The 13,663-nt window shown below is 35.9% G+C and overlaps 1 protein-coding gene across 1 annotated transcript in view; it reads left to right on the forward strand.

Annotated features, from left to right (window-relative positions):
* The window catches only part of LOC102696986 (sodium/hydrogen exchanger 9), a 90,463-nt gene that overhangs the window by 38,108 nt on the left and 38,692 nt on the right, over nucleotides 1-13,663 (forward strand). Inside the window, exons 10-12 of the mRNA XM_015361236.2 lie at nucleotides 3,930-4,043; nucleotides 7,179-7,290; nucleotides 7,627-7,780. Of these exons, the coding sequence (XP_015216722.2) occupies nucleotides 3,930-4,043; nucleotides 7,179-7,290; nucleotides 7,627-7,780 (380 nt within the window). The remainder of the gene's footprint in view (nucleotides 1-3,929; nucleotides 4,044-7,178; nucleotides 7,291-7,626; nucleotides 7,781-13,663) is intronic.

Below are 13,663 nucleotides of genomic sequence, written 5' to 3' on the forward strand. Positions count from 1 at the left end.
CTCATCTAAACTAGAGAACAGCACAAGATGGATAGTGGTGCTGATTGGGATGGTGTCTGGCAAAATATTTTCTTCTAAAAATCTAGCACACCAGCTAATCCGTTCTAGACTTGCACATAGTCAATCCATTCCAGGGTTTCCAGTTGAAGATTGCTCCCTACACTCTCTGTCACAGAGGTGTCTACAGTATCTGCATGGTTGAAGCAAAGATACCCAATGAATGTACTATTTTCATAAATTTTGACACCATGGTCAGTCACTTTTTCTTACCTTTACAGCCTCCTTAATGATCTCTATTTTCTACTTTTTTTCTGTGCACTCCTGTTTTCTGGATGTGGTTGTATTTTGCATCTGTTGTTGCTTTTTTCCATTTCTTCTATTTTTGAAAATTAAGAAATGAAAAGGGAAGAGTGACAGATACTGTGACAAGAGGTTCCAAAATGAGCTGTGTTCTCTGTCAGCTTCACCTCTTGCTTTATGTTTAGATCAGCCAAGGAGGGTTAAGAGAGTTAAGCCCATCAGATATCTAACTTCATTTCATTGTAACATTATCATAGTGTATGAACAACAGAACTGCATCCATCAGTGTTTGTTGGAGAGGGGAATGTCAGTTTTCATGTGTGCCAAGACAGAGATGTTGACTCAATAGATTTAAGATGCTCTTTTGTCAAGGATTAGCGTTTCATTAATCTTTGATAGCAGTGTGTGTTCAGCACATTAAAAAGAAGTGCCTTTGTTTGCCAAACAGACAATTTTAAGGTTCTGCAGAGTGGTGGAAAGTTACTGATTTTGCTGTCAGTGTGATTTACTCAATAAAGGATAAAGACACTGGTCTTGGCCAGATAAGAATATTGTTGATTTAAGCTGTGTATATAAGAACATAGGAAAAGTTAAAAATCAATGGATCTAGCTCTTTTTGTTTTGTTCCAAACTTGATCCAGACTCCCTTTATATAGGAAAGCATTTTAACTCTTGCACTAAATTTGTAATTTAAACTACTAAACTACATTAGTAATTGGTCTAAAATAGAAAAGTTGTTGCTGGCTGTTTTATAACAGCTGAGTTATATACATGTAAATGCTGCATTGTTTCTTTGTTAATCAATTTTGCTATGTATTTGTGTATAACTATACTGGCAAATGGAGAAAAGTGTGAGACATGATGTGGTTTTCACTTCTTGCGGTAATGCTCATTAATAACAAATAGAAGTCTGGCTTTTTCTTAAGCCATATTCTTTCTGCACTCATTACTTTTAAAGCTTAAGAGATTTATTTTGCTTTCATAACGTGTGGGGTAAGCTTTGAACTACAAAGAAATGAGTGCCAGGAGCCCCTATCCAAATACAGTATCTGATTACACTATAGATCACACTATAGATATGATGGTAACACATACAGAGGATTTACATGGAATTTTAAATAATTAAATATACTGTATTTATTATAGTTTCTATTCCAGGAGAGAAAAAAATAGCATAAATTAAAAGTTCCATCTACTGAAATACTTGTGTGTTAATAATTTTTAACAGTTTTAATGGCAGCTATGGCAACTGGAAAATAACATTTTAAATCTCAAATTATTATGTACAATTTCCTTGAACTGAAGAAGGCACATCAATGTAAAAATCCACTCCTTTAAAGTCTTCATCTGACAGACACCAATAGATAAAAGCACCTTATGACTATTGACTACACAAGGACATCTGAAATTCACTGTGGAAAGCAAAATACTGCAGTTGAGGATCTAGAAGTGACTTTGAGAAGCATCTGATATATGTTACCTAAAAAATCATTACTATTATTTATGTAAAATGCAAAGTGAAATATGTTTATTGGCATTAAAATGACCTAGCACAGTTTGAAAGCATGCAGTACTACATTTTCAGAGGAAGAAACCTATTTACTGTATGTAGCCGAATTAGCTTTGATTTTGGATAATTAGGCTGAATTAACCTTCAGAAATACTTCCTGTTAAGAGTTTTTAGGGATTTTTCTTTATCTTATATCTAAAAAACGCTTATTCCTTGTTTAACATTTTCTTTGCCAGGAAGCATTATTACAAGTATGTACAGTATGTTATCCTGTTCCTTGAAGACAAAGGTTGTTGGCAGCTGGTTAATCAGTGCAGGAATTCTGTAGCTATGGAAGCATGGAGGAGTAAGATAGGCCCAGAGAAGTGGTCCAGGAAAACTCAGCTATGACCTCAGAGAAGTGACCTGTAGGACAGGGATACACAGCAGGAAAAGGAGGGTAGTTTTTTGTTCTGCCTTGAAAGGCAGAAACTTGAGGGAATTATCTATTTTTTGTATTTGAATGATCAGACTTTTGGCTTAAGAAGGAAAAGACTGACAGTACAGGACTTTTTTTTGGACTACAAGTAACTTCTGTGATTTTTTTGTAATAGTCGTTAAGCAGCTTAGCTACCCAGGTGACAGAGAGAGCTCAGTGCTCCAGCAGAGAGATTTTTTTTTCTCTTATAATAATATTGTTTATGTTGACTGTTATTCAACCAGTTGAAACTGACAAGACGCCTACGATATGAAAAAGGACTTGTGCAACAGTGCATAAAAGACTGGATTCTGTCAGTTGAAATGTCTTATGTTGTAACACCCTGCATATTAAAAGTCACACATATTACCACTTCCCTGCACGATTTAAACTGTGGAATGTGTGCATAAGTTGTGCAGGCTGGGAAAAAATAACATTGAAGAAATGATTGAAACAGCTGTTTCCAGCCAATCCAGCCAAGACAAAGCCAACAAACAGCCAACAACATGAGGTCAAATAATGGCTACAAGAGGCCAGCCAGTGGCAACAAGGAATTGATCAACTGCCGTTGGAGAAATAAAGGCAGATGTGCAGATACTTCAAGAGGCACCGCACTTCAGTGGCTACAGATTACCTTCCCATAGCATAAAGGGGTTACAAAATTCAGGCACTATTATGATCAGTCAGTCACCAGAAAAGATGAATGGTAATGCCATTCCATTGTCCATTTGTAGCACTCAACATCCCCTGCATTCACAGAGATACTGTAGAGTTAAAACCTATTTGTACCATAGACATAGGGTACAGCTATCCATGATGCTTTTCCTGTTGGTAGTAAAGAAGCTAAAGGAACTTAAGCACATCATCCTGAAAGCAACCGGGCTGATGAAAAGGTTCAATAGAAAATAGAAGAGCACACTTAGTTGAGACACATGGATGGACCTTGAACGATCTGAAGGAGTTCTCCTCCTTCAAACTGTTGTACACCTTACACCTTGAAGAGTTATAGAACATGACCAAGGAGAGAATCGGATGATGGAGAGAAAAAGTTTAGTCAGAGATCCAACAAACAGCAAATTACAGTCGACTCTCAATTTACGCACTGTCAATTTACGCAGTCGGTTCAGAAAATAAAAAATATTGACAAAATATTTTAATCTCTGAAAGTGTGTCTAGCACACCTGTGTGAACTGGTTAGTGAGCATATCCAGTTGTCTTATTTACTTTTATTTACTGTTTTTAAACTTACAAGTATATTTAATATTGGCTTTATACGCCACCCAAAATTCTTAACCTTCATATAAGTAACGAGTCAACTTTACTGACTCCTGTAAAGTTCTAAATACCAGACATATCATTATTGTTCTCTTGCACTTCATTTTGGTTCTGACATGTTAACCATCTTTATTAGGAATATGCAAAACACTTCTAGTCATTATAAATTTATGATTTTTTATTAATACTTTATCAAGTATCCCCTTTCCAATCCCCTTTCCAGGATATGTTCAGACATAAACTGGTCAGTTTTTTCCTGGTATGCGCATGCTTGTTATATGTTTTTTCTCCTTCATTACCATTGCCTTTCTCGTGTATTATTTTCATTATTTATAGACTTAATTATTAATAATTAAATAATATCTGAATAATGGTTATTGTTCACAGCTGTTTGAATTCATGAACTTCATCGGAGAGAACTTCATTTTCTGTTACATGGGATTGTCCCTGTTTACATTTCAAAACCACGGGTTCAATTCAATCTTCATCACAGGTGCCTTTGTATCCTTTCTGGGGCTTTTTGAGTTGTTGATCACATTCCCCAATGCTAGTGTTTATAAAGAGAATATAGGAAAATACAAACACTTACTGTATATAAATATATATTTGAAGCATGTAAAATTAAAATAGTGGACTTTGATATTTGGCTCTTAATATAAAGCTGTATTGATAATTTAGAGAGAGACTATTATTCCATTAAGCTGTGATATTGTACTATTAAGTATTTCATGTTGTTTGTATTTGTCTTATTGCACTTTAAAATCATAATTTGGAATCATGGTGCTTGAATCTGCAACATGCAAAACAACTTGAGTATTAAATGCTTTCAGTGTTATACATGGATACTTTCCATTTAATGACACCATTGATTTCAATGTATTACATAGGTTGCTCTATGTGAACACCCTTAAACCTACAGAAAACCGAAGGGCAATTTTCATAGGAACCAAGCTTAAGGTTTTTCTTTTGACTGAACAATGCTAATTAACACTGTTTTAAGTGGTTTCTAATTCAATCTAATTAGATTTAACTAAATCTAATTAAAACAAGTAATTTTGACAGTTTCCTTTCCAAAACATCTCTACAGGCTGATCCTTTTTCCCTGCAGAAATCCTTTTTCTCTGCTGCGTTAATTTCCCTGTCTTCCCTGTCGAAAATAAAATATTGATTTGAGTCAGTGCACTCCATTTCCATACAGTATGTGAGTTTTTTGAATGAGGGGCGTTTTTACAATTACACACAAAATCATTCATGCCCTTAGATTGAAACACTAATTAGTGGTATTCACTAATTTATTTAGATTAATAAATAGTGTTTATTTAGCATAACTTGTAAATCAATTATGTTTTATTTTAATGAGCATTGCTGACCTACTCATCCTAGTAAAATGTAGTAACATTTCAAGGAGAATTAAGTAATTTTTGACAGATGTTGACAGTATTTGTGAGTTCCAGCTTCATCTGTGGATGTGCGGACATTCTCTAATGTGTATAATCTATTATGTATGATCAGGAGGAGACCCTGGTAAGGCTTACAGCCTACTGAAGCCTATGTTGCAAGACAGAGGCTGAGACAGAGGCTGACTGCTGTTCCACTGGGTGGGACACGAGCCCATTAAAAGCCTATGAGCATCATTTAGAAAACCAATTAATCGCGGTCAGAATGTCACTGGAAGGAAACCAAAGTGCCTAGAAAGAACCTACATTTACACAGAGAGGATAGAAAGATGTTATTTTTAGGAGTCCCAGACCACTAACACAGGACACACAGAGCTATAAGGTAGCAATGCCATTCCTCAGGCTATCAGGCTAACTTCATAAAGAAGTTTATAACAGTTAATAATTTTGTTTAATCAATTTCAGGTTGGTACTGTACATCAGTATTGACAAAATCTGTTAAAGTTAATTAGTGTTTTTTTCTCCTGTGACTGTGTCTATAGAGCAGTTCTCTTTTTTACACAAGACATTTCATTATTATTTGTCATTTTCAGATGAGGATATTGGCTTTTACATTAGTTTCAGATTGAACAACACTAAGATTATTACTCTGGTATTTTGACATCCCAATCTGGAAGGCCAAACTTAATTTGACTGAGGGAAAGAAAATGATTCTTGGTTCATGTGGCTTTTATTGCTGTTGTATTTGTACAGTATATTACTTTAGTTTCCTGACAGTCTGATATGGCAACCATCCAAAAAGGTTTTCTTTGCAAGACTAATACCCAGATGGTCAGTAATTATTATTCCAAATGCCTTTTGTAAAGCCAAAATAAAAATCATTTTTGACAGCCAGGCTGATCCTATCTATTTGTCTTTGGATTTAAGGTAAATATTTGATATAATTTAAAGATTTTCTTTTTGTGTAAGAGTAACCTTAAATTGTATTTAGAGATGTTTTTCTTGCTGGATTTAGAAAATACATATCCGATTATAGATATGCATACACTGTGGGCTATGTAGATCAGTAAAATCCTTTATCTTTTTGAGATGAAGAGCTTTTATCTAAAATAATGGCAGTCAAAATTATAGGTGAAATTAGTCAGAATGAGAGGAAATTAGTTTAAATTAAATTAAATATATTTTTGTGCCCCAAAAGATTATTTACTGTAAAGCTTAAACCATGAAGTGAAGATAGAATCAGTTTGATCTAAGTACAAAACTATAGATATTCCAGCCACTCCTGTTTCAACTATGAATAGATGTTCAAGCTATACAGTGTTTAGAATCTAAGGTACACTATGCAGCTAAGTTAGATGTAGACTGATTTATGAAAAGGACAGGAATGCTTTCGGGTTTGAGATTCACTGCAGATTCACTTCAGTATCCACTGTTTTAAATACAAAACATTACTTTTCCCTGTACATTTCTCACTACATATATTTATATATGTACTGTATCTTATTAAATACATTTCTTATGAATCCACAGTGTGTACTCCATAGTAACACCTGACAAATTTATAATCTGACTCACGTTTGATGAAGATAACTTCACTAGGCTTTAAAAGTGATATCAGAAGGCACCAGGACTCCAAGAACTGGATGAGCATGTCAGGAAGGGAAATAGTACTCAAAAGAAAAGTTTAAATCTAACTCATGTAGCCAGGATTCTCAACAGAAAGTACTTCCGAATCTAGGAATAAAACTACAGAATTTGTGTTCAGCTTTTTCCTTAGATATTTTAATAAAACAGGCTGTTACATATTAAAGCAGTAGGAGATAGTTACATGAAATATTTTAAGTTAAATATCCCCTCTACTTGTTCCACTAAGTGTTCCTTAAGGTTAAAAGTGTTATACAGCATCTTAACACATTTAAATCAATAGCCCATTTATGTGGAGAGAAAGCGTACTGTATTTAATACTTAAATTGTTCTATATTTCTAGAGCTTTATACAACATGTCTCTGGCTTTAAGCATGAGGGACCTGCAGTGGAATTATTAAACATTCCTTTTTTTCAAGCAAAGACATGTACATGCATGTATAATACACACAGCACTTTCGTTCTGTTCCACTGTATACTAAACATAGGCTAGAGGCTTCATAGCTAAAACATTGCTTGTTACATGAATTGTTTTTGTTATAATATGGCCAGCAAGAATGTTCCTTAAGTTTTCCTTAAGTTTTAAATCCTACAGCTGTCTATATTTGTTGCCAGAGCCTGCAATATATACCCACTTTCCTTCCTGCTCAATCTGGGAAGAGCAAACAAGATCACCCCGAAAGTCCAACACATGATGATGTTCTCAGGTACGCTGTGGAGTAATTTTCCGTTTCTGGGACTTCAAGCAATTTGATGGGAGGACATAAGTATGTGTCTGTGTCTGAAGAAGGCAATTTTGCTGATAGTGTTTTGATCATTTTAAGGCCTGAGATACACTGTTAAATGATGTACTGTAGGGCTCTTTTCAAGGGGCTTCTGTTGGAAGAGCTCTTCCACCTTTCTCATTCTGTGCTGAGTAATTGCAGGGGCTTCTGCTGGAGAGACAAGTCTTAGGGCAAAAGTGTTTTTTTTATTTGATTTAAACTAAGAAAGCAACACAGGAAGCCCATGTTTACATATCCCAATCTTGTGACTTCCCAAAGGCCTCCGGGGAGCAGTGGCCTTTGCTCTGGCGATCCGGGACACCTCCACTGAAGCGAGACAGATCATGCTCACCACAACACTGCTCATTGTGTTCTTCACAGTCTGGATCTTAGGTGGCGGCACCTATCCGATGTTGACGGTGTTGAATATCAGGTTAGTTTGTTCTGGCTTTGTACAGGAGATACAAAAGGGTTTAAATAATGTCAGCTTGCCCGTTGATTTAACAGTTACATGGTTTATTTTCAGTCTTGGGGAAGATAAAATTTGCTTGAGATGCTCAACATCTAAAACGTTATTACCGGGCAATTTTAAGCATTTGCAGAAACACTAAAATGACGTATATGTACAGGACGAAGCCAGGCCTGTTGAAGGTTTTGTTATACATAATAATGTGAATTAACAATTAATTGAATCAGAAAATGTAGTCCTTTGGCATCTGTACTGCACTGCATCCTCTATCTCTTGTATGTACACTTTGATATAGACAACTTAAGTACAGTAAACTCTCTTGTATCTGATAATCATGCACCCAAAACCTCAAGCACCCAGAAAACAAAATGAAAGAAATTAATGATAAATAAGAACATCACAATAAAAGAATAAAAAAATCTTGGCTCAAGTTGGAATCCTGCAGGTATCACAGTGCTTTGCTTGGTAACAGTATTTGATCCTGCATCCAGTATTTGATCCCTCAACCTCCACTCAGCCTTCTCCTCCACCGACACCTGCTGAACGCTCTTCTCCTTTAGCCTTCAGGTTTTTCTTCTGTTGACAACTCTGACAAGGTCAAACCTGAGTTCTCTGAAATATATATGTGCAAAGACTTAGTGTTAAGGACTGTTATGTTAAGAAATTGGTTTTTCACTCTCATGTTAGGTATTACAATTAAAAGTGAATTTATACTTAAGTGCCCATGATTATTTATTACATTACTGAAGCTTCGTCAGGGGATGGTGATGGTGATTTTTGTTTTACCATATTTTCATTACATTATTATATTACAAGACTTAATTTCAGATTTTTTTATCATTGTGGTGTTGTCCTAATCATTATGATTTAGGTGGGCTGTCATTGCATATCAGTTTTCTTTAAACTCATCTACCCACAAAATCGTTGATGCTGGGACACCTTCAACCCCATTTCTTCCAGATACAAGGGAGTTTACTGTGTCACTACAAAAGGGACCTAAATAGGCAAGTCCGATGAAAAAAAAGGTTTTGTGGCTGTTTTAAAATTGATGCTTGACGATGTTTAATAGCATCTGATTTTGTTTCGTTTATGGATATGAGGGGACTCATTTCCATAAAAGAAATCTCATTTAATGTCTTGATAAAGGTTTATAATCTTGCAAATCACACCTCCCTTGCTAATTTGTGGATTTTATCGAATAGTTTACACACAGCTGTTGTCGGAGCCCTGTATCAAACCGTTAAAAGCTTTTTCCTCAGTCAGAAGTTTCTGTTCCTCCCACAGTCCTCCTCCAAATATATTGAAACATCTGAATGTTTCAGAAGCAATAATTAATAATGCAATTGCTTGATGGGAGTCTAATATTAGCATCATGTCCTCTGTGTCATTTAAGGTTGTGATCTTCATGCGGGGATGTACAATAAAATATAATGTAACAACAGCTGCAGTTCCAGAAAGCTCAAGTGTGGAAAACTCCCACATAATACTTAAAAAACATTCATTTGAAACATCAGAGGTTCTGTATATCATCATCAGACCAGGTCAGATGTGCGCAACTGAATATACAGTACCTCTCATGAGACCAAACATTCATAACATCCAAACTATAAATAGCTAACAATAGACATCAGTGATATATGTAATGATTATTAGTTGACATTTGCAAACAAACAACAAAGTACAAACCCGGAGCACTAATGCTGCCTTTCTCTGTGAAATTTCCATTTTGTTTGGTCTTTGGTTTAAAGAGGAAGATGAACATAATTTTATTACCATTGGATCTTTAGACCTAACTGTAGTGTAAACATTTATCCAAACAATTCTTAATTGGTGTCAGTGTTCATCTAGTAAGTATAAGCTGGGGGAAAATGCTGCATTTAATTTAAAGTACATTGGACAGGCACTGACATGTGGTACTCACTACAGCCTGTCTGAATAACTATTTTGCTCATTAAGGAATAGGAATGAAAATGATTATCTGAGTTTATTCTGAGTGGAACTTTTAAGTAATGCTGACAAAAAGGAAGACTTGCTATCTACAGCAGAGTTGAAGATATTTCATCTTAGTCTGCCGTTTGAAAAAGGAAAAAAAGTATATGGAGCTTATTTCCTGAAGATGATTAAAATACAGTTTGAGTGGCACATCTTAGAATTGTGCTGTGGCAGTGTAATATTATGAGCATTAAATGATTCAATTGCAATGAAGCCAAGTGGTGTCAGTATTTCCTTTAGACGTCAAAGGAGAAGTCTTTTAAAATGTATTGTATGCACTGGTAATTTGTATAAAATCACAATTTTATATTTAATCTAGCCTTCACAATTTACTGTTAAGTAAAGCAATTTGGTTTGGTAATGCTTTCTGTAATGCATTTATGTTTCATTTACTGTATGGGAGACATGTTTATCCAACCAATTGCATATTTTCTCCTGGGAATACTGATAATACAATCTTTCTTTGAAATAAAAGGCTGCCAGATTACCCATTACTGGCCTGAAATATTTCAATAGCATCATCAATATCTGCCTGGGTTTCTCTCAGATTCTCCTGTGAATCACAAATAGCAGTATTGGAAATCTGCAGACGTAGAGTTTAGAGCTTTATGTGATTCGATTCGTAGGAAACAGGTGGACGAGGATGGGAGCTGACTGCTCAAAATGACCATTGATGTTTTTTGAGATCTAAGATTGAGAGCTGATTTTGAAGTCTGTGCATTTTATCTTTGTTACTATCCATACTTTGTACGTAGTTGTCCACAACCCTTACAAGTAGCTACTACTAATAATCTAATGTCTACAAGAGAAATGGTATGTCTAGTTTATAGAAACCGCCGTGCATAGGTCTTATACATTTTGCATTGTTCTGATCTTATTCTTTCTTTATGGTGGAGTTCAGGTCTGTGATCTTCTACTGCAATTAAACCTTTTGTTTTAGGCTGAAAGATAATGAAGATAGATACGTACTTAATTGTAAAAAAGTAGCCTTTTATCGTTATGGCTGTCTGGAAGGAAACAGCTGATTATTTGACAATAAGTAGATTTAGTAAATATCGGAATCAAGGATGTTCAATAAAATGTGTTGCTACAGAAGGAATGTTGGTATTGTTCGTGATGACTTATAATGAAATATAATAATAATAATAATAATAATAATAATAATAATAATAATAATAATAATAAATAATTGCTTACACTTATTATATAGCGCTTTTCTGGACACTCCACTCAAAGCGCTTTACAAGTAATGGGGACTCCTCTCCACCACCACCAATGTGCAGCATCCACCAGGATGATGCGACAGCAACCATAGTGCGCCAGAATGCTCACCACACATCAGGTATCAGTGGGGAGGAGAGCAGAGTAATGAAGCCAATTCATAGATGGGGATTATTAGGAGGCCATGATTGGTAAGGGCCAATGGGAAATTAGGCCAGGACACTGGGGTTACACCCCTTCTCTTTTCGAGAAACACCCTGGGATTTTTAATGACCACAGAGAGTCAGGACCTCGGTTTTACGTCTCGTCCAAAGGACGGCGCCTGTTTACAGTATAGTGTCCCCGTCACTATACTGGGGCATTAGGACCCATATGAACCGGAGGGTGAGCGCCCCCTGCTGGCCCCACTAACACCTCTTCCAGCAGCACCTCAGTTTTTTCAGGAGGTCTCCCATCCAGGATCTCACCAGGCTCACACCTGCTTAGCTTCACTGGGTTGCCAGTTGTGAGTTGCAGGGTGAAATATAAGCTAAAAATCTAAAAAATGTATGTTTTAATATATAATATTATTATATTTTTTATACTTTGGTATTTTTATAAAAATCATGGTCAGAATAATTCCAGTACAAACCCTCAAGGCACCTGTTACAAATACTGTATGCATGAGAGTTAAACAAGTTTTATTTAGTGATCTGGGACAATGATCTAATGAAAACCTAGATACCTCCAGATATTAATGACCATGTAGTTTGCACATTGTGTCAAAAATGCAGGAAACTGTTCAGGTGCTTATTAAAAATAAAGAAAATCAAACCTTTTGGGAATGCTGTTGTCAAGGATGTGAGCTGTACACCATATGTAAGCAATGGATATTGCATTTTATGGAGAATGTACAGTATGTTGTTTATATAGTTTGAACAGGACAAACTAGTTTTCAACATACTTTTTGCATATGATTTCTAAGTATATACATACTTTTTAATTAATTGCAATTGAAATGTGTGGCTCGCAGCTAGTCAATATTACTCTAGGTTTCATGGCAACAGCTGTTGCCACAATGACATAATACTATATGTCATTGTTGTTGTGGGATTTGTATTCCATTTTTAAGTTCTCTTCATATTTAGATGCATCATTTTACAGCCTTTTACATATAGTTTTAATATTTTTTAACACATGACCCCAAAAGACTAATGTGCCACAGACACAAATTTTAAATCCACTTAGTAGGCTGTTGCCATTTAAAAAGAATGAGCTTGTGTGTTGTCTTGATCCACTTAGTCACAATATTACAGTAGGTGTGTGTTCTTTGCCATGGGGAACGGCAGAACACATAAAGTAATTTGTTTTTTGCTTTCATGTCATTTCTTTTTCTACTAGGCTTACAAGTGTAGTGCACAATAAGAAAACGGTAACATTGGAATACAAGGGAAAGCAGATGTGATTGATGTCTAAATAAGTCTGTTGATATATTGCTGTTTTGTTAGAAATGATCAGAGAAGCAAACTACACTCATTTTGTTTCTTCTTTCTTTAAACCTCTTACTTTTAAAGCACTACTATAGGGTTACTTCTTTCGACTAGAGGCCCTTTATTTTAGAAAATAACTTTATATTACATTATAGCACTTAATGTAAGTCTGAGATATTACTACATGTTTAGCTTTCACTCAGGAATTTTCTTTGCTACTTCTTCACCCCTTTTCCTTAGCATCTGTTCAGCTGTTTTCCCCTGTGGGTCCAGTAAACCACTAGCAATTGCAGACCTCATAGCAACCTCCCACTGAGCAGGGGTCCTCTGGGCAAACGTCTAACTCTACAGAAGAATAAAGGGAGAGCCCTCTCACAAAGAATGGAATTCTGTCAGATTGAAACTGGTAGGAATGAGGACTTGCACAGTAACTTCATGCATTGTCAGAGCCATTTGCCATTTTTCACACTAAATGACACACAGCAACTCGTAACAGTGATTAGCAGTTAGCAGTGATTGTAGATGGGTTGCTAGTGACTGTGGAAAGATGGACTTGCACAACGTCCTCTGAAACACTCTGTCGAGAGCTTTCACACTTCGAATCCCACAGTAACTACAGCAGGATTACTATCACCCGCAACATTGTCAATTTACAGTTTTCCATCAAGCCAAGGATTTTGCTGTTGCACAGCAAGCCAATGATATCCTGAGCAGTTTTGAACCCACCAAACCACCCTCTTCCCTTTATTCACCCTATTGTATTCCTCTGCTGAGAAAACAGTGGCTGCTGTTGACTAATGACAGAGCCCAGTGATGAAGGGGCTACCAGACTCAACATTGGCACTAAAAGTTGGGATCTATCATATTTTATTCTTTATCTGTAAATGTTGCTTTCTCAAACAATAGCTGCAATCAAGTTGTGCCAGGTGCTAGTTACTATGAGACAAAATAATTGTTCTTCTTTTATCGTGGTCCTGTGAGAATATCTGCATTCCTCATGCTGTTATTTATAATGTGAGTACTCTTAGTCCTCAAACAGCTGAATATCTGATATCTGAACCACAACAGTGTTGTTTTATTTTTTGTTTGATGTTATTTTATGCCCATGCTCACATTCTCAGCTCCTTTTCTATTCTGTTTGGTGGTTACCGTGCTGTGCTACAGG

This window comes from Lepisosteus oculatus, chromosome 13 (assembly GCF_040954835.1).
Source record: "Lepisosteus oculatus isolate fLepOcu1 chromosome 13, fLepOcu1.hap2, whole genome shotgun sequence".
Lineage (NCBI taxonomy): Eukaryota > Metazoa > Chordata > Actinopteri > Semionotiformes > Lepisosteidae > Lepisosteus > Lepisosteus oculatus.